General features: G+C 50.3%; 6 protein-coding genes across 6 annotated transcripts; 4 read left to right on the top strand and 2 right to left on the bottom strand.

The window, feature by feature from the left end:
- Positions 1–1,065: 1,065 nt before the first annotated feature.
- N7509_006035 (uncharacterized protein) lies at positions 1,066–2,697 on the top strand (the record flags this gene model as incomplete). Its single annotated transcript, XM_056630672.1, has 2 exons — positions 1,066–1,832; positions 1,854–2,697. 2 exons carry the CDS (start codon positions 1,066–1,068, stop codon positions 2,695–2,697), a joined length of 1,611 nt encoding a protein of 536 aa, XP_056489974.1.
- A 1,236-nt stretch (positions 2,698–3,933) lies between these two features.
- On the bottom strand, positions 3,934–5,299 carry N7509_006034 (zinc finger HIT domain-containing protein; the record flags this gene model as incomplete). Its single annotated transcript, XM_056630671.1, has 2 exons — positions 3,934–4,654; positions 4,725–5,299. The coding sequence occupies 2 exons, from the start codon at positions 5,297–5,299 to the stop codon at positions 3,934–3,936; spliced, it is 1,296 nt and encodes a 431-aa protein (XP_056489973.1).
- Positions 5,300–5,752: 453 nt separating this feature from the next.
- N7509_006033 (oxidoreductase, short chain dehydrogenase/reductase family) lies at positions 5,753–6,697 on the top strand (the record flags this gene model as incomplete). Its single annotated transcript, XM_056630670.1, has 4 exons — positions 5,753–5,800; positions 5,849–6,153; positions 6,239–6,539; positions 6,608–6,697. The coding sequence occupies 4 exons, from the start codon at positions 5,753–5,755 to the stop codon at positions 6,695–6,697; spliced, it is 744 nt and encodes a 247-aa protein (XP_056489972.1).
- Positions 6,698–7,107: 410 nt separating this feature from the next.
- Positions 7,108–8,355, top strand: N7509_006032 (putative endo-1,3(4)-beta-glucanase; the record flags this gene model as incomplete). The annotated part of the gene is made up of 1 exon (XM_056630669.1): positions 7,108–8,355. The coding sequence occupies one exon, from the start codon at positions 7,108–7,110 to the stop codon at positions 8,353–8,355; it is 1,248 nt and encodes a 415-aa protein (XP_056489971.1).
- A 367-nt stretch (positions 8,356–8,722) lies between these two features.
- lys9 (saccharopine dehydrogenase (NADP+, L-glutamate-forming)) lies at positions 8,723–10,728 on the top strand (the record flags this gene model as incomplete). Its single annotated transcript, XM_056630668.1, has 12 exons — positions 8,723–8,736; positions 8,801–8,880; positions 8,946–9,086; positions 9,149–9,310; positions 9,365–9,488; positions 9,547–9,629; positions 9,686–9,809; positions 9,863–10,121; positions 10,178–10,266; positions 10,322–10,437; positions 10,490–10,605; positions 10,690–10,728. 12 exons carry the CDS (start codon positions 8,723–8,725, stop codon positions 10,726–10,728), a joined length of 1,347 nt encoding a protein of 448 aa, XP_056489970.1.
- Positions 10,729–11,520: 792 nt separating this feature from the next.
- N7509_006030 (WD40 repeat domain-containing protein) lies at positions 11,521–16,683 on the bottom strand (the record flags this gene model as incomplete). Its single annotated transcript, XM_056630667.1, has 6 exons — positions 11,521–13,891; positions 14,069–14,825; positions 14,881–15,659; positions 15,737–16,045; positions 16,107–16,230; positions 16,290–16,683. 6 exons carry the CDS (start codon positions 16,681–16,683, stop codon positions 11,521–11,523), a joined length of 4,734 nt encoding a protein of 1,577 aa, XP_056489969.1.
- Between the last annotated feature and the right edge of the window lie 1,458 nt (positions 16,684–18,141).

Below are 18,141 nucleotides of genomic sequence, written 5' to 3'. Positions count from 1 at the left end.
GTGAGTTCAAAGCTGCTTGTATATCTAGAAGCATAACCCTGTGTGAATATTGTAAAATATAATCGAGATGTGAGGGGAGTACGCTATCTTGTATCCAAAATACAATGAGTTATCTCCATCAAACAGACAGTGTCCACGTTGTGAGATCGGATGACTATTCAGTAGTCCGTCGAGTTAGGGCATCATGATTTCCGGATTGGGTCAGGCTGCGATGCAATCAAGACCCCGTGACTCAATGTGACTAACAGCGCCTAAGTATTGATCATGGTAGACTTTGGGTTGATTCATTAATGGAGTATATTTTTGGTTTCAATTTAAAATTTCATCTTATCCTAGAACCAATACTCATACTTGAAAACTATTGATTATGCTGTCTATTTTTATCATTGATGGGCTATGGTTCCTCGGGGTATGGTTGAAGGTAATACGGATACGGTGGTGTCATCATTGTGCCGGATGCGCCCGGCCCTCGCATCGTGTCCTGCAAGCCGCTGCGCTAAGATGGTCGTAGTGCACCAATCGGCCGGCGGTGGCGACCACTGGACGGCCGATGATCACCAATCAAATGGTGAGGCGCCCCACCAGAAATGCCTTTTACGGGCTATGCGTCGCACTACTGCACGCCAAGCCATGCGCAGGGCTGCTGTATGGTGTTGGTCACAATCTGTATTTTATCCTCATTGTGGTTTTCTACCTTTGACTTGCTTGAAAATAATGAGAAAAATTGAAAATAAAGGGTAGATATTATGAGTCAAGTCGATGAACAAATCAAATTCTTTTAAATCAGAAGTTGGGGGGCGATGGTGGGTGAGTAATGATGCGTGGCAGGCAATCCGACCCGACCGGCTGACGGTCCCAAAAGGCTGTGTGCGACCCCCCTTCTCTTTGTCGTCCGCCCTTTTCTACTGCTCGCCCCCCCCCAGAATCATCCACCCACCACACATCCGGCACAATGGACGATTGCACTATCTAGAGAATCGCTCTCGCGAACACCATCACCACCAGCATCATCACCATCATTTACCATGTTCATATAGACCGCCGCATTCTGCCGAATTTTTCGAAATGTCCTCCATGACCACTCTGGAAAGGAGTCTCTCCTGTACCTCCAGCACCTCTCTCTCCATGTCAAGTCCTCGCCTATCTGTTCGACGCGAAACCACACCGCCTCGAAACGAACTATCTCTCACCCACCTCCATGACCGCATGAATCAACTGGACTCGCGTGTGCTCGAGCTGCGCTCCAACGTCCTAACCAAGGATGGTTACGTCGACCGCCGCAACCGCGAGGATGAGCACATTCGCCGTGAATTTGAGAACCACCGCATCATCTCTCATCGTATCGATCTGAATGTGGTGGCTCTTCGCTCAGATGTTGACCAGATCAAGACAAGCATCTTCCAACTCAAGTCTAGTATCGGCCAGTCCGGTACCGAGACCGTGTTCCTGCGTGGAGATGTTGATCGGTTGCAGAAGAGCGTGGAGCAGCTTCAGATCGATGCTGAGCAGATGAAATCGGATGTTTGTGCTTCCCGAATTGATATCAGCAAGCTCCAGTCTACTGCCAACCAGCTTCGTACGGATCTTCTCACTCTCGAACATAAACTTACCCGCCAAATGCACGCGATGGAAACGAGTCTCCACATGCGTATGGACTCGATGGAATCTCGAATGCGACATTCCGAACGGGTTCGTTTCAACTCGCTGGCACACACTATTCATGCTCCCATCAACCCTGTCCCCGTCATCCTTGATGATGGTTCCCCTCGAATGGCCCAAGTACTTCCCGCGTACCGTGTGGAGGTTTTGGTGCCTGAAGAAACGCAGTCGAGGTAAGCGTTTAAAAAGTATAGATATGTCCCCTTCTCCATTCTAACCATGATCTGTATAGTTCATCGATTGGTTGAACTGGCTGAGTTCTACCAGCTGGGTGGTTACCAGGACTGGTGTCGGATGAATGCCACCGACCTTTTTGCCGATGACAGTGACTCCAGCAGTTCAAGTGACGGGTCAAACCACATGACCCGCGAGGAAGCTGTTCGCCACTTCCCCGAAGCTGCTCACCAGGCCCTAGCTGCCACTCTTGGTTTAATATACTATAAAATTCGAAATGAAGTGGGCGATGGCCCCACGGGTCACGTCCCCATTGCTCGTCCTTTGAAGCGTCAACAAGACGAAGTCACCTCGACAAGCACGAGCTCCAAGTCTAAGCCGGTGAAGATCCCACGCCGTCCCAGCGTGTCGGACACCTTCCTCCACCGACTGATTACCGGTCCATCTATAGCCTCGAAGTCTTCAACCTCCGGGGAAGAGATGGACAAGCTAGGATGGAACCCGTTCTCTGATGTTTCGGACGATGCTATGAGCAAACTCCGATCCATCGATCCGCAAGATATCGGCAACGTCCTCCGCGCCCTTGAACAAGGCCGGTTGAAGATGAAGCCTAGCGGATCTGAGAAGGCAGGCATGTCGCCTACCGATTCAAAGACCAGTTATCGGGTTGGTAAGACTAGTGTCCCTGAGCCAACGCCTCTGGACGTTCCTACCATCCCGAACACTGTGCCCACTCAGCCGATATCCTCATCTGAGGCCATGAGGGTCTCAATGAAGGCTTCGGTCGCCGCCAAGGCACCTGAGCAAGAATACCCGGAGGGTGGCTCTGTGGCCGACACCTCGAGCACTGCCTCTTCGGAATGATTGCTCCTAGATTGGTTCTAGATATACCCCATCCTACTACAGGATTTTGAAACCTCTCTCAACCTCTGGAATTGTCTTCTGCAACTGAATGGAGTGTGCTCCTTCTGCTCTGCTATACTGGCGTCCAGCGCGGACACTTGTTCCGCCAGGGTTGGAAGATACCCGGTTCTTTCGTCTTGCGAAAAGCCAGCCCTCCGGGGCAATTCAATTCCGTGTACCATTCCACGGAATATCATGCAGTCGCGTGAGGTGATTGCTCATACCCGCAGGCTTTGTTTCCAAGGATACATACCTGCAGGTCCATTTCTGTCATAACTACCGATTGAATGACTCTGTGAGACCCTCGGGCTGTTCTGAAAGTGTTGGCAGCAACCTCTTGGAATCAGAACTTTGGTCAAAGTTGGTCATTTAGAGGAAGTAAAGATGTCTTGGTTGTCTTTAACAGACAAACGCAGCCCCCATAGGGCTCTTGAATATCCTGTGGTTTGGCACAGGATATCTATAGCATTCGCATGAGCGATTGTTCATTTAAGGCTTGCGTTGTCCTCAACGCATACCTTGCTGAGTATCAGTTTGCATTTGATCATTGCATATGCCTTGGTGTTATCATTTTGATTTGATTGTTTTATTTTTTTATTGCATAGCGGCATTTACATCCCCTTTGGTGTTATATTTGGCATTTCATGTTTTTTGTGAATTTTTGTGAATTAGTTAAATACCCCTGGGCATCCTTTCCCTTCTGGGTGCTGGTGTTTGGGTGTTTTTGTTTATTTCGATCATCCTGATCAATCTGATTAACTCCTCGATGGTACAGGCTGTACCTCGTCCGAGTGAACTTGAAACCGTCTAACATTCGTTCGCACTGTATGCCCACGGGGCCGCGCTCCGTCTCGCTTTAATCGACTAGCCGCTGGCTACCGAAAAGATTTCGAGATGCCTGCCTCTTCGTACCCTATAATCCCTACGAAAGAGTCGACGTCCTGTCGAAGCCTGCTGTCCTAGTCGAGAGTCCGGACGCTGTAAGCTTGAATAGCAAAGTTGCAGACGCAAACGACCGAACTATCCAATGACTTGGATATAGATAAGATCACCCATAGTTATTATTTTTGACCGTCTATGTGTATGACTGACCAAATCGATGATGAATATAGTACACTGTACATTGAATGTCCCTTCTCTGATATTGTGTCAATCGCCTATTTGTAGCTGGGCGCGACAAGTCCAAATCATTTGTAATCATGATGTCCCCTGTTCAGGAATCGGCTCAAAGAGATCCTGCGTCAAGACCTCCATCACCTTCTTCTCATCCAGATCTTGTAGCTCTGATTCCGCATCTTGCTCAGCGCCCGTATCCGGAAGCTCCAGATCCCCAGACGTGCCGCTAATCTCTTCGGGATCTGCGGTCTGTAGATACTCCTCTTCCAGAATGAACCGCCCGTCTTCATTTTCAGCGCCGAGTTTCTCCACCGACTCAGGCAGCGCGTAGATAGTCGGGAATTCTAGAACCGTACGATCACGTAGTACGGACCCTAGTGTTGCTGATGGGGGCAAAGGGGCCAGAACCGGCTTCTTTGTCTTCGTTTGTGGACGGTGGATGTAGAAGTAAACATCACGATGTGGGCCGATCGGTAGCTTTGGTGGGTTTGTTTCTGTTGTCTCTGTAGATTTTTCGACCGGACCCGAGGTTGACGACGGCGCAGGTTGTTGTTGTTGTTGTTCATTTGAGGCATCCGTGGTTGGAGGAGCCTCAGAAGTCGAAGGTGGATTCGACTGATCCAGACTCACAGAAGCGCCTTCTTTTTGCTCTCCCTTTTCCTCTTTCCCAGGCCTATCCTCCTTCGGTAGGGCAAAAGCACGGTTATAAGCCTCAGAGAGAATGCCCGTCTCAAGACAATTCCTCACAACCTTCTCGCCAGACGCAGAGATCCACTCGACAGACCAACTCAAACATTTATGCCTAGTACCACAGCACACCGATTAGTCCCCAGAAGTTCTGCAGGAGATTAAAAGAGCATAACACAACTTACTTGGGATGCCACCTCGACCCATTAGCTTTATTCCTCGACATTCCCCTAGGCGCCCTAACAACCCTCACACCACCAGCCTCCGCGCCACGCAAGAAACCCGCCTCACCCTTGACCAAACCTCCACCAGGGTGCTTTCTCTTCTGTCCAGCGACAGCGCCAGTATTCTGCGCCTGTTCACCACCGCCGGCGGTATCGGCAGACTCAGCAGCCGTCTGCGCGAGATCGATACCGCGATTCTCGGCATCGCGCTCGGCACGCTCGAGCGAGCGCTCAATGCCAGAAATGAAATTAAAGTCCCGGTCGAAGGCGGACGGGGTGGCTAGTTCGCTGCGTTTGAGGTAGGCAGCTGGATCACGGACGCCGGAGCATTGGGACCAGAGTTTGTGGCGTCTTGTGCAGGGTAGGGAGCAGGTTCGGGTTGAGCAGCGTGGACAGCGGTATTTGGGGGGATTGATGTGGCTGTTTCGGGTGGTTGTTAGAATGGGATATCGTTGGGTTGGTGTTATGGGAAGTAGGAGGGGTGGGAAGTACCATATTGAGCAGAGCTCAGTGAGGAGAGGGTCTGGAGGGTCCATTATTGTATGCTGTATGGAGAGTTCAAGTGTAAGTTTTGTTGTAATGCAATGCAATGAGATGCGATGAGATGCGATGAAGCTGGAAAAATCCGGAGCTTATCGCGCGATAGCCGCCTCAGGCACCACTAGGATCCACTTTACATCTACACTTAGTAGTTAGAGTTAAAGATAGTAGTAGTAGGCAAGCATGAGATATTGCAGAATCATGGTGTCATGGGAAATATTCGGCTGAATTTTGATATTATCATCAATATCCCGAGGTTATAGCGTGATGTCAGTCCCATTCCCCACGGATGGTATCATTTACCGAAGTGATGATCAATCCCCCGCTGCATTTCTAAGCGTCGGGGATGACACCCCGAACGCATCATCCTATTTAATCCTATTTCATCCCCCCCGCTCCGTGAAAACATAAGTTTTAGAAATAAATTTTTGAAAGGAATAGTCTTCACCATGGCACCAAAGGCTCTTGCAGTTATTGCTGGCGTTGGCCCAGGCACCGTATGCTTCCAAGACGTCTGATCTCTTCCAGTCTACCATCTAATGCAGAAAGAACAGGGTGCATCCATTGCCCGACGCTTCGCCAAAGAATATTCAGTAGTTGTTCTGTCTCGGAACCCCGAAAACTTCGATCCAGTTGTGCAAGAGATCAACAGTAGCGGCGGCCAAGCTATCGGCATTAGCACCGACGTCGCAGACGCAAAGAGCGTTAATTCGGCATTTGATGAGATTGCGAAGAAGTTCCCAGACTCCCCTCTCGCTGCTACGATCTTTAATTCCGGTGGTGGTTTCGCCAGAAAGCCATTCTTGGAACTGACAGAGAAGGAGTTCTCTCTGGGATTTGAGGCACAGGCGTGAGTGTTGTCCCCTGTGTCGATCTATCAAAGCAATTCAACATAGAATGGCAATAATACTTTACTAACTGCTTTGCCTTAACAGAAAGGGCGCATTCTACATCGCACAGCGTGCCCTGCCTCTATTCCTTGAAGCGAAAGAAAAGCTAACTCACCCACCAACTTTAATTTTCACCGGCGCCACAGCCAGCGTGAAGGGATCAGCTAATTTTGCTGCCTTTGCCACTGGCAAATTTGCCCTTCGAGCATTGGCGCAATCACTTGCCCGGGAGTTCGGACCACAGGGGATCCATGTGTCGCATGCCATCATTGACGGTGTGATTGATATCCCACGCACCAAGGCCTGGGTGTTCGAGCATGAAGATGCTAAGTTGAGTCCTGATGCTGTAAGTCTGAATTGAGAAAATTGACGTTCCCCCTGCTCGAAACATTGGGAGTTGACCATATCTACTAGATTGCGGATTCGTATTGGCATTTGCATACTCAGCCGCGTACAACCTTTGCATTCGAGCTGGATCTGCGGCCATATATTGAGAAGTGGTAAACTTATTATGATTGAGCTACTGTTTTAATCTATTGTTTGACTTTTCTTCATGCTGTATTCAATATCCCAGTAGCTACTCGTGGGTTCGATGCTGATAACGTATACATCACTTCATCAAGTCGGAGCTCCTACTTTGTTTCCACTATCCAAGTATGGATATAGATCGTATATCCATATATGATATAGATGGACTTTTCCTACTAGTATCTCTGACATTCTGAGTTCTTTTTGACTTGGCGCAAGACACGTTAGCTCTTTCCTTTTGTACAAGTCCTTTTGACTGCCGATCCAATGAAATCCTGACTAATACATAGATGACTAATCTCATAACGTCACTTCTGAGAGCTTTAGACCTCCCAAGTTTCCATCTCCGCTAAAGCTCCCATCAATCACCTCCCGCACAAAACGTCATGGTTCTCGACGATACTTTCCGTGAGGAAAGTGGGAATCCCAGGGGTATTACCTCAACCGCCAATCCTCAACTCAGCGAGAACCCCGCTCTCATACATAGCAATCCGGTGCGCGTGCGGCCAGAGCTTCTTGTGAGGCCCGACCCTATCACATTGTATCTCGGCTTCTGGGGTACCACGATTTGGAAATTAAGTCTCGCAGGGGAGTTGGCTCATGATGTTGAGAGATTTTGGGTCGCATCGGGTCGCATCCCAACGCAAGACGAATTCGATGTCTTTACCGCAGCAGGATCTCGAGCGATTTACACCAAAGACTTGGCGTTCCCAATGACTTATTTTCTCGGCTCGTCATATCTATTTTTGGGAGCACGCAAATCGCCCTATTATCCCAAGAAACCCACGCTTGCCAACTTTTTCACTGGGCTGAATGGGTTTCGTCTCAACGACCCGGCAGGTTTCAGGACAATGCTCGGTCAAAAATGCTTTATGATGCTTTTCATCCTCACTACAAGCAGTCTCACCACGCGATTTGCTGCGGCGTTTAGATATGCTCAAGATTTGCAAGACCCGCGTTTGAGCGGATATAACTCAGCTATGGAGAATTCGACACCGGAAGATATACAAACGAGAAAGCGCGCACTTTCGAATGATCGCCACAGACGTATGAAAACTCTCGATTATGGTTTTGCCGGTCGAATTTTAGAGGACCTGGGCTATACTCGCTATGGTATCACTGGCCAAGGAGAGAAGGGTCAGTCTAGGGATGATAGTGCCTCATCAGCGACGGTTTCATTCGAGGATGAAACGGCATACGGTACGAATCCAAATGGCCAGGATGCCTCTGTCCCTCAGTCTTCGTATGGCTCCGCGCAGAACTCGGGCAATGGGTCTTCTCAATCAGACTCCAAGTTGGACTTTTTCGGCTCTAACGACGAGGATGATGCAAGCCCTACTGCACCGGAATACCGGAATACCAGCATGACTGGAACGTCCACGGGTAGTGCCTGGGATCGTATCCGACGACAGAATTCAGCACAGGGCTCCCGACCAGCAGCACCTCGTCAATGGGGCCAAGCACAAGCACAGAGCGATACCGGGTCGACAAACGATTCCCTTCCTATTGATCAGGATCGGTATGACTATGATCGAAGACGTGAAAAAGACCAAGCCCAGGCCGAATTTGACAAGATGATGGATGCGGAGCGAAACGCGTCGAGTGAGGGACCGTCCCGCGGTCGTAACTGGTGATCTCATATTTGGAATTTCTTCCTGCATAGGCGTGTATTATAACATTGATCTACCTATATTTTCATATGGCAATTAAGCGCATTCCACTAGTACTACTAGTATATCCATACCCCAATAGCATGCGTACCTATACTGAATAGTTACCCCGGGCCGGTTGTTCCCCGGTGTTCCCCACCGCCTGCCCCTAATGGACCCCGCACCCGCGGGGCAGAATGAGTAATCGAGAAACTTGAAGCGAGCTCGGAGAGGCCCAGCATATATTGCCAGTGGTGGGGTCGATGACTCGGAGGCGGTTCTTTTGCTTCAACATTCCCCTCCGATCCCGGATTTCAAGTCAATTTCTTTCAATTGATCCCATATCCTCACAATGGCTGCCCAGAAGTATGTTCGACCCATTCTAGCCCTATTTGACGCTTTAATGAACTCTACTAATAGCATGATATAGGGTATTGATGCTTGGCGCGGGGTTCGTCACCCGGCCCACCCTCGACATTCTCACTGAGTCCGGCATTGCCGTGACTGTTGGTATGCAATCGATCATGGATTTCGGTTTATATACATACTGGATCAATGCGCTGACAATATACTAGCCTGCAGAACCCTCGAGTCCGCCAAGGCTCTCTCCGCCGGTGTTAAGGGTGCTACCCCCATCTCCCTCGACGTCAGTGACGAGAAGGCCCTCGATGCTGAGCTCGCCAAGCACGACCTTGTCATTTCCTTGATTCCCTACAGTGCGTCCTTAAGAACCGAATCTACAACAATATTCCCCATGCCGAGCTAACAACATACCCAGCTTTCCACGCTGTGGTTATCAAGGCCGCTATCCGCACCAAGAAGCACGTCGTCACCACTAGCTATGTCAGCCCTGCCATGCTGGAGCTTGATGAGGAGTGCAAGAAGGCCGGTATCACCGTCATGAACGAGATTGGTGTTGACCCCGGTGTCGACCACCTGTGTAAGTATTGAGCGTTGGAATAACCCCACTCTATAAAATACTAATGCTATCCAGACGCCGTCAAGACCATTGAGGAGGTTCACCAGGAGGGTGGAAAGATCATTTCTTTCCTGTCATACTGTGGTGGTCTCCCCGCCCCCGAGAGCTCTGGAAACCCTCTCGGATACAAGTTCTCCTGGTAAGAAAGCCGCGAGAATTCAGCATTGAAATACGAGGCTAATAAGATATGGATTAAGGTCTCCTCGTGGTGTCCTGCTTGCCCTGCGCAACGCTGCTCGCTTCTACCAGGATGGCAAGATTGTCGATGTTGCTGGCCCCGGTACGATCCACCCATGGTCTAATTTTGAGGAATCTATACACTAATGCTTGTTATAGATCTGATGGCTACCGCCAAGCCCTACCACATCTACCCCGGTTTCGCCACTGTCGCGTACCCCAACAGAGATTCCACCCCCTACAAGGAGCGCTACAACATCCCCGAGGCTCAGACTATCGTCCGGTACATAGTATATATCCATCTGCTTTCTGGCCTATGTCCTAACTTTCATTTAGTGGTACTCTCCGTTACGCCGGTTTCCCCGAGTTCGTCAAGGTTCTTGTCGACATTGGCTTCCTCGACGATGCTGAGCAGGATACCTTCAAGCAGGCCGGTGCCTGGAAGGACGTCCTGCAGAAGCAGCTTGGCGCTTCCGCCTCTGACGAGGAGACCCTGGTCAAGGCTATCTCTGCCAAGACCAACTTCAAGGACGAGACCCAGAAGCAGCACATCATCGGTGGTCTGCGCTGGCTCGGAACCTTCTCGGATGAGAAGGTAATTATTTCCCATGGCGAGACCACTTGAGTAATTCGCTAACACTACCTCATCAGACCATCCCCCGTGGTAACCCTCTGGACACCATCTGCGCCACCCTCGAGAAGAAGATGCAGTACGGTGAGGGCGAGCGTGATATCGTCATGTAAGTTCAGAAAGTCGAGACCCAGAAAAACAAACAACGCTAACTCTATCCAAAGCCTGCAACACAAGTTCGAGGTTGAGAACAAGGACGGCTCCAAGGAGACCCGCCTGTCCACTCTCGTTGAGTACGGCAGCCTGGACCCCAACGGCTACTCCGCCATGGCCAAGCTTGGTAAGTGCTCGCGATAAATATGTGCCCTTGGACGTTTACTAATGATATACAGTCGGTGTTCCCTGCGCGGTCGCTGTCAAGCAGGTCCTGAACGGCACCCTCTCTGAGAAGGGAGTTCTCGCCCCCATGAACGGCAAGATCAACAACCCTCTCATCAAGGAGCTTAAGGTAAGCTAGACATCTTTTTCTACTTCTTTGCAAGAAACAAAATCATTTTGTATGAAGCTCAGTATGCTAATCGGTCATGTTTAGGAGAAATACGGCATTGCCTGCAAGGAGACTGTTGTTTAAACGGTTTCACCAGCCCCCAAAATATCTAGATGACCCTTACAGAATTTACGGAAGACAAAATTGTCATATAGGAGGACGGAATGAAAATACAATTGTTGGTCCTAACTACTTTTATTGCCCACTCTAGATAGATGGTCTCTGGGCCCTTAGACAACACCCAACGTAATACCCTTAGCCTCCAAAACTCAACTCAGCTCAACTCAACTCAACTCAACTTCAGCTCATATAACAGCTTCATCACCCAAAACTTGCGTTGTTCCTCTATTTGAACATTTGCTGTTGATTCTGTCGTATTGTCTCTTGGTCCGATTAGCAAGTGAATTAATGATCGCCTTGATTGTTTAATCAATGGTGACTGATGGATCTCAATTTCTGCTGTTTGCAGGTTGCATCCATGTCGTGCGGCGGGCTTCATATATACTCGGTTCTTATTGACACGAGTTTCCCCTAACCAGAAGACTGGCTGTCGAGTCTGGGAAGCAGTGGCGATATGAAAATTTCGAGAAAAGTAATAAGACCTCTTAAGGGTCTACCATGGCGTGATCCAAATACCGGGAAAACAATTTGCTTAATGAGAACTCGACGAAGGAAAATAAATAACACAAAATAACTAGATAGCGAGGGCGGGTATAAATGACCAAGGGGAGAAAGAGATGAGAGGATATGACGTTATAACGCTATCGAAGCCCAAGAAAGAGGAAGAAGGAGCAAAACTGAAAACAAATGTGGTTGGGTAGTAGGTGTAAAAGATCATGCAAGGTCATCAGAGGTAGTTCAGTTGGGGTCATTCGATCAGATGCCGTAACTCTGCCCGGGTGCCAGAGTATGTGATTGCACACTTTCGTACGGCATTTCGTTCTCGTATTGGTGTGTTGTCCAAGGCTCCACGCTTCGGCTGTTACTGCGCATGCGGGTTAGACTGCGCAGCTTGTTGGTGAAACTCTCATTGGAGCTGCGATTGCGCCGGTGATCGAACGACATGCGCCGGCCGATACTCTGACGGGCCTCACTTGCATTCAATGTTGGAGCGGCGGTCATGGCACGGGGGAGTAAGCGGCCCATATCGACACTGTCAATAGCAACGTCGATGGTAGCAGAGGAATCACGAGGCGAGACGGGGTCATTGGATCCGGGTATCGGAGGTGGGGGAGGGGGTGTGTTGAGATGTTGGAGCTCTGGGAGGATCGGAGGTGGAGGTGGAGGTGGGATGGTCTCGACATAATGTGCGGATGGTCTCCTGTGCATTGCAGCCTCGATTGTCTCCTCGATGCTCACCGTGACGCTCGGCGATGTACTAGAGATATAACCACCGGAGCTCGTGCGTCGATGACTCATGTTGCGGCTACGGCTGTTTGAACGGCTTCGAGGGAGATTGGGGTTGAAGCGTGGGTGCATTGGGATGTCCGTTGGCACCGGTGCAGAATTCTTGAATTGGCCTTCTGGCATGGGGACTGACATTGACCGACCAATTCTTTCTGCTTCGCCTTGATATCGTGCATCAGAGAGGAGAATTGCGCCATAGCTATCCGTGGGAAGTGCAGGTACAGAAGGAGGACGCTCTTGCTCGATGCCATTACCACCGTATTTGGGGTGTCGCATTGCTCGTGGTGTTGCTGGAAGTCCAAGAGGAGGACCAGAGCGACCAGAGCTGGAGTCGGATCCGCTTTGGTATTCTGGCGAGTTCTTGCTCGGGGGGATGTTGTTTCGAGATGGAACTCGAGGGAAGTAGGAGTTGCCCGAAAATGGAGGAGGGCTTTCCACAGGACTTCGAACAGAGACTGGGCTTCTAGCGGACTGCAGATCACCCGGGAAGGGGATGTTGGGAGCAGAAGGGTTGCGGGCAAGTGAGAGTCGGCGTGCTTCTAGTTCTGCAGCTGCCAACTCTCTCCTCTTTCTCTCGGCCAGGCTAACAAACGGGGTAGTTGGGGATACAATGGGAGACACTATATCTTGGGCCTCCTCCGCGGCAGCAGCGGCGTCGGCATCGTATACGTCCTGGCTGTTCACAGGGACGAAGGTGTCTTCCTGACCAAAGGTCTTGCTGCTCAGCAATTCAAGCCCCGCGGGTTGGGCGGGTAATTCTGGCTCCGGAATGTGTCGAATCTCCGGTTGGCTGTAGGAAGGTCGATGTCTGGACTCTGTTGACCCTTCTCTTCTAGAACTAGTTCCTCTCTCTGCACGGCGACGACTGGCACTTCTGTGCTGTGAACGAAGCCGCTCCCGATTCCCGGCAACAATTCGAAGTGGATCATCTGTCTCATTCGATTTGGCAGGCTCGTGGTTGGGAAGTGTCATAGGCAGCGACATGGGAAGCGGCGAAGATGGTGATCTCATAGTAGATCCTTGACGATCAACACTACGGCCACGGGATGATGCCTCTTTCCCAGCGCGATTTACCGCGCGTTTGCTAGAAGAGCGTTGGCGACTGCGTGATCCTGGATTTCTCATCTTGCTTGAACTCCTAGCGCGAGAGCGTGACTTCTTTCCGGATTCATCGACTTTTTCAGGGCCTGCGGTTTCATACTGCGCCAATTCTTCAGGTGACATGGGCACTGGCGAGGAAGGTGATCGCTTGGCTGGTTGTATATATCTACGCTCATTCCGGCCACGGACTTCCTGGGAAGCTTCCCGAGAGTGATGAGGGCGTGAGCCTTGGCTGGCAGTTTCATCTGTGTTTCTTCTCCCGCGGCCGTTTGAACGATGACTATGACTTTTCTTTGCATGGACGCGGTAGCTTGCCTCGTCCAGACTGCTGATATATTGATCAATGCTTCGAACACTCGGGCTCTTGGTTGTTGAAGCATAGCTATGGGCACTCTTGGCACTGTGGAGTAGGCCTGACTGATCATGTTGATCTGGCTGACATTCTTCTGCATCTACCAGGTCAATCTGGAGGCCATTTGGCTTGCGATCACGCGAGCCATTGCGGAGGTCAGAATGATCTTTCAGGGCTTCAAAAACACCGGGTGCGGGAGATGGAAGTCCCTTGATGGACGCAAATTTGTCCATAGCCTGTACAGCAGTCTGAGGACTTGGCTTCAACGAGTCCTGCCCAGGGTTGTATACGGTTGCGGAAAGTGTCAACAAGCCACTATCACTTTGTTCATCTCGACTCTGTTCGTGGCCGCTTGTATCTTCATTCTCCGATGTTGAGCCATAACCGCTAGCGTTGTTGTAAGAGCCTGATCGAGAAAATGTCGGGGGTGGACATCCACTGGAGTCTCTCCAATTGAAGGTAGGCGCCGGCGATTAAAGGAAGGTGTATTTGTTCGTGAAGTCATGGCTTGGCTCAAACTCTGGATATTATTGAGCTTATAGGACCCAAAGCCCTCCAGGAGACAGAGCCGAGTCAGCCACGGCTGATTCCGCGATTGGGGTGACGCCAGGTGCATTTGTTGGAGTTCGATCATCAGATTTCAACCCTGGGAATTTGAAGCGGTTGTGCGGCTGCGGGTCGAATGATGTGATTAACTTGAGAGCAGGTCCTTTTCCAGCTTGACGTTGTTGGTTGGAAGCTGATCTTGGGCGAGGTGGAGGTGGCACGAGTAGGCCTGCGCTATGAGGTTGGTTGAGGTCAGGGGAGGCAAGTGGTGACTTTCCTCTAATCACCTCTGCAAATGAGGCAGCCTGTTGAGCAGCAGGAGAGGTCCAAGGCTCAGTAGGCTCAGCACCAGTGCACATGAAACACCTGATTGCGAGTTGTTGTTGGGAATGCGAAACAACATACTCTCCCCATCGACGAACAAGGTATGACTGACGTTGCCAGTCCGATGGTAAGAAAAGGCAGGTCATTAAAATTGCTTCCATGAAATGATTTTGAGAGACATAGACCTCAATAGCATCGTTGATATCACCGAGACCTAATAGGATAGAGGCTGCCGTGTGAATGTCTCCCATTTCTAGCAGCTTTTGCACGAATGCCTGTCCAACCTTGTTCGCTTGCGCTTGTCGACTCATTTGGCTCAGAGCCAGAACCATCCAGTCAAACCCAGTCACTTGCCCTGGCTTGATCATGCTAGCCATTTGATCCGTATCGGTCTCACCAAGCCATTGTGCCAAAAGAACGGCACTTTGGCTCTCCGGTGCGTGTCGAGCCACTAAAAGCTTTGTTAGTAGGTAGGCCGGGGTCCATGATATGGTACGGAGACATACACTCATCTCTAATAAGGTCTTGGGTATCTCCTTCCCACCCAAAAACAACATTCAACATTTGCTGTCGTAAATCTTCGGGTGTCAGATGGTTCTCATCGATAGGCGGGTGTGATTTATAAGGAACATCATTTAGTCGTGCTCGGATGAAGGGAAACAAGTCGACAACATTCTTCTCCGCGGGGCTCCTCTGGACTTCGTTTCTTAATCGAGATCCAACACGAGAACTCTTCACCGATGACATTGACACGGATGAAGCATATGGATAGGTGGCGGATGGTTGCGGTGTATCGCGACCAATGGATGTCATCGAAAAGGAAGTACCACTCTGAGCAGATCGGCTAGGTGGTGAAAAAGGTCGCTCGACCTTGTACCTCCCAGATGAGGCTTTAGAGCTAACAGATTCCGTTCGGCTCCTTGATGAAGCAGGACTGACAAGGTCCGATCTTTGCTGCTTCGCGCTGTCGATTCCATTTGTATCATATGGCGTTCGTCTTCCGGATCCACGTTCCCGAATCTCCGGGGCGTCTTGCAAGCGCCCGGGAGACATTGTCCGTGACCGACTTCCTTCTGATGTTCCTGACCGAGAATTCAATCGGAGATGCTGTACATTTGCAACCATTGCCGGATTATCCAAGTCATACTGCTGTACAGTGTCTTGGGGACCAAGAGTAAAGAGTGTGGCTGTAGGACCATAGCTTGCAAGACCCCGTACTCCCTCTACTGTGGGAATTGGCTCATAAGTGACATGCTTGGTTCGAACGTCCCAAGACCATGTTTCACTAAGTAGAGAAAGACTTGAGTCAGCATACTCAAATATCACCAAAGAGTTGCAATGTAAAACAAAGATAATACTCACCCCTCGAGATATTGCACAATTCGACCATTTTTAGACCATGACATCCATTTAGGATCCTCGGAGGTTGAGTCGGACCGTTTCAAGACTCGAATTACCCTGGGCGACTCTTTTCCGGGGGGCTTTGCCACACTCCAAACCCTCAAATCGCCATTTGACGCCTGCGTTGCCAACATGTCTGATTTCTGTTTCGATGAAGAGGCATGCCAGGCAATTGAAATGATTGGGGATGGCCCACGTGAAGTAGTCAGTGTGTGGAGTATAGTAAATTGGGGGAGAAGATTGGCAATCAAGATTGATCCATTTTGATAGCTAATTAAATTTCGTTAGTGCTGTAGTAATGGCATGAGGTCGACTGGCGATTGAAACGTACCCGATCGCATAAGTACGACAATCTGTGGCCGGGGCAAGAGATGTGATAGGATCGAAGATGGTGCGCGCGGATATATGTTCCGAGGTAGGAGGCTCAAAGAGAATGACCTCGCCTTTCCCATTACCTGCATTCCACTGCCATCAGCAAAAGATCCAAGTTCTAATCAGCGCAGAAAGCCCATACCAAATGCGACATTCCCATTCCGCATCCATGACGCAACTCGCAGCTGTTCAAAAGAAGCAAATCGCGCAATTTCGGTCCCGGTAAAAATATCCCATACAATCGCCGTTTGGCCGACATCGTAGCTCACAACCAATCTCCCTGCGCCACGTTCGCTCACGTTGTCTACCGAGATAAAATCGATCTTTTCCTGGTGACTTGTAAAGCGCCGCTCCACCGCTAATGTATCATGATGGAGACATAATATTGTCGAACCTTGGGCATACAGGAATAACGACGCTGTCGAAGCGCAGGCCTCGAAACGAGACTCGGGGGCTGGCGGCGGCGCCATTGCTTTTACGGTTCTCGAGGGTCGCGAGGCTGGCTGCAAGCTTCTATTCCATGTTAATTCAACCATTTTGCCTTGTTGAAATATGGGGAAATGCTGGGCATGCGGAGAGGAATTGGAGTCTAGCAGGGCGAGCTTTCTCGGCAAGCGCTAGCTGCCCGACTTTGGCAGCTCCAAGGCCAGTGGATTCAAAAGTGCAAAGAGACAAAAAAGATAGGAAGAAGAAAGAAATATCACGAACCTGACCAGCTCCAGAGGGGCAGGTTACTAATCGGTCACGACCCTGTTGGCACCGCTCAAGGCAAAGAGAAAAAGATGGCTAGGGTAGCACCAGGCATTTGGGATGAGAAACGCCTCGCGATTTAGTGCCTGCAGGAGAATCGAGCGGGCAAGCTGTAGCGATGATCTGGGCCCTATTAAGGCAAAAGCTAGCTGCGAGGGAATATGCGACCAGGCAAGAATGGGGTAGAACGGACAGCGAACAGACCGGGGTGTGTGTGAATGTTGGGAAGTGATAGAAGAAGGAACCAGGATTAAATTTCTTTTCTTTTTCTTTTTCGTTGCGCACCACGTTTATCACATTCCAAAATGATTAGCGTTGAGGGGCGTAAGGTTGTGACAGGACACAGGACGCGGGGTGAAGAGTTGGTGACCGGGGGACCCTTCGCCCTAAGTATATGCGCTGGTATATCGGCAGGCGATATAAAAAAGCTGGCGCCACTCCCTGCGCGTGGAGCCAGGATATGAACAGGGGGTTAAATTCTAACAGCTGGTAGGACAGAAGCAAAGTTCTCCTTTTTTTTCCAAACAGACGATCCATATCTCTAGCCATCGAGCAATCGGGGTTGGCGCCCGGTGCGAAGGGCAAGGCGCTTCATTTCACGACCGACCATACAGTGCGCGGGTTGGGAAGCGACCGAGCACTCCGAGCATCCACTCTAACCCCCGTGTCCAGGATCGGAGACTGCAGCATCACATCATTAGCGGAGACGGTGAGATCGAGCCTTGGGTGGCTGGGGCAGCGTGGCTCTGATGCTGTGAGTGTGCACCAACGAGAGAGCGGAACGGGTGGTCGCAAAAAAAGTTATAGGTTTAGATCAATGCAGGAGGCTCCCGAATCACAGACGGGAACCCTCATCATCTGGCGAGTGGGTCTAGCACGAGTCTGCAATGTCTGCACATCTGGAGAGGCGATCCCGGACTCTGTTGTTGCACGCAGAGGACCAGCCTTGATAACTCCTGAAGGAGGATGTTTCGATTCCATGGGGGGTTTCTGTCTGTTTCCCTCATTGATACCCTCTTCCCTCAAGGCTCGAGAATCACGCACTCGAGAGACCAAACGAATGCAAGAAACCGTGAATGTTCTGAGACACTTGATGTGACGAGGATCCGTGCAGTGGTTGACAAGCTGCACCTTCATCACCTCGCTCATCCAATCACATCCCATCACTGCTGATCCCTCGGCGCCTATATCACACCGGGCAGCCAATCGCGAGCGCCGCTTCACCTTTTCAGTGAAAATGGGAG

This window comes from Penicillium cosmopolitanum (assembly GCF_028827165.1).
Source record: "Penicillium cosmopolitanum strain IBT 29677 chromosome Unknown utg000006l:49.0-5199605.0:1.0-5204138.0, whole genome shotgun sequence".
Taxonomy (NCBI): Eukaryota; Fungi; Ascomycota; class Eurotiomycetes; order Eurotiales; family Aspergillaceae; genus Penicillium; species Penicillium cosmopolitanum.
This window is presented reverse-complemented; position numbering and strand designations above follow the sequence as displayed.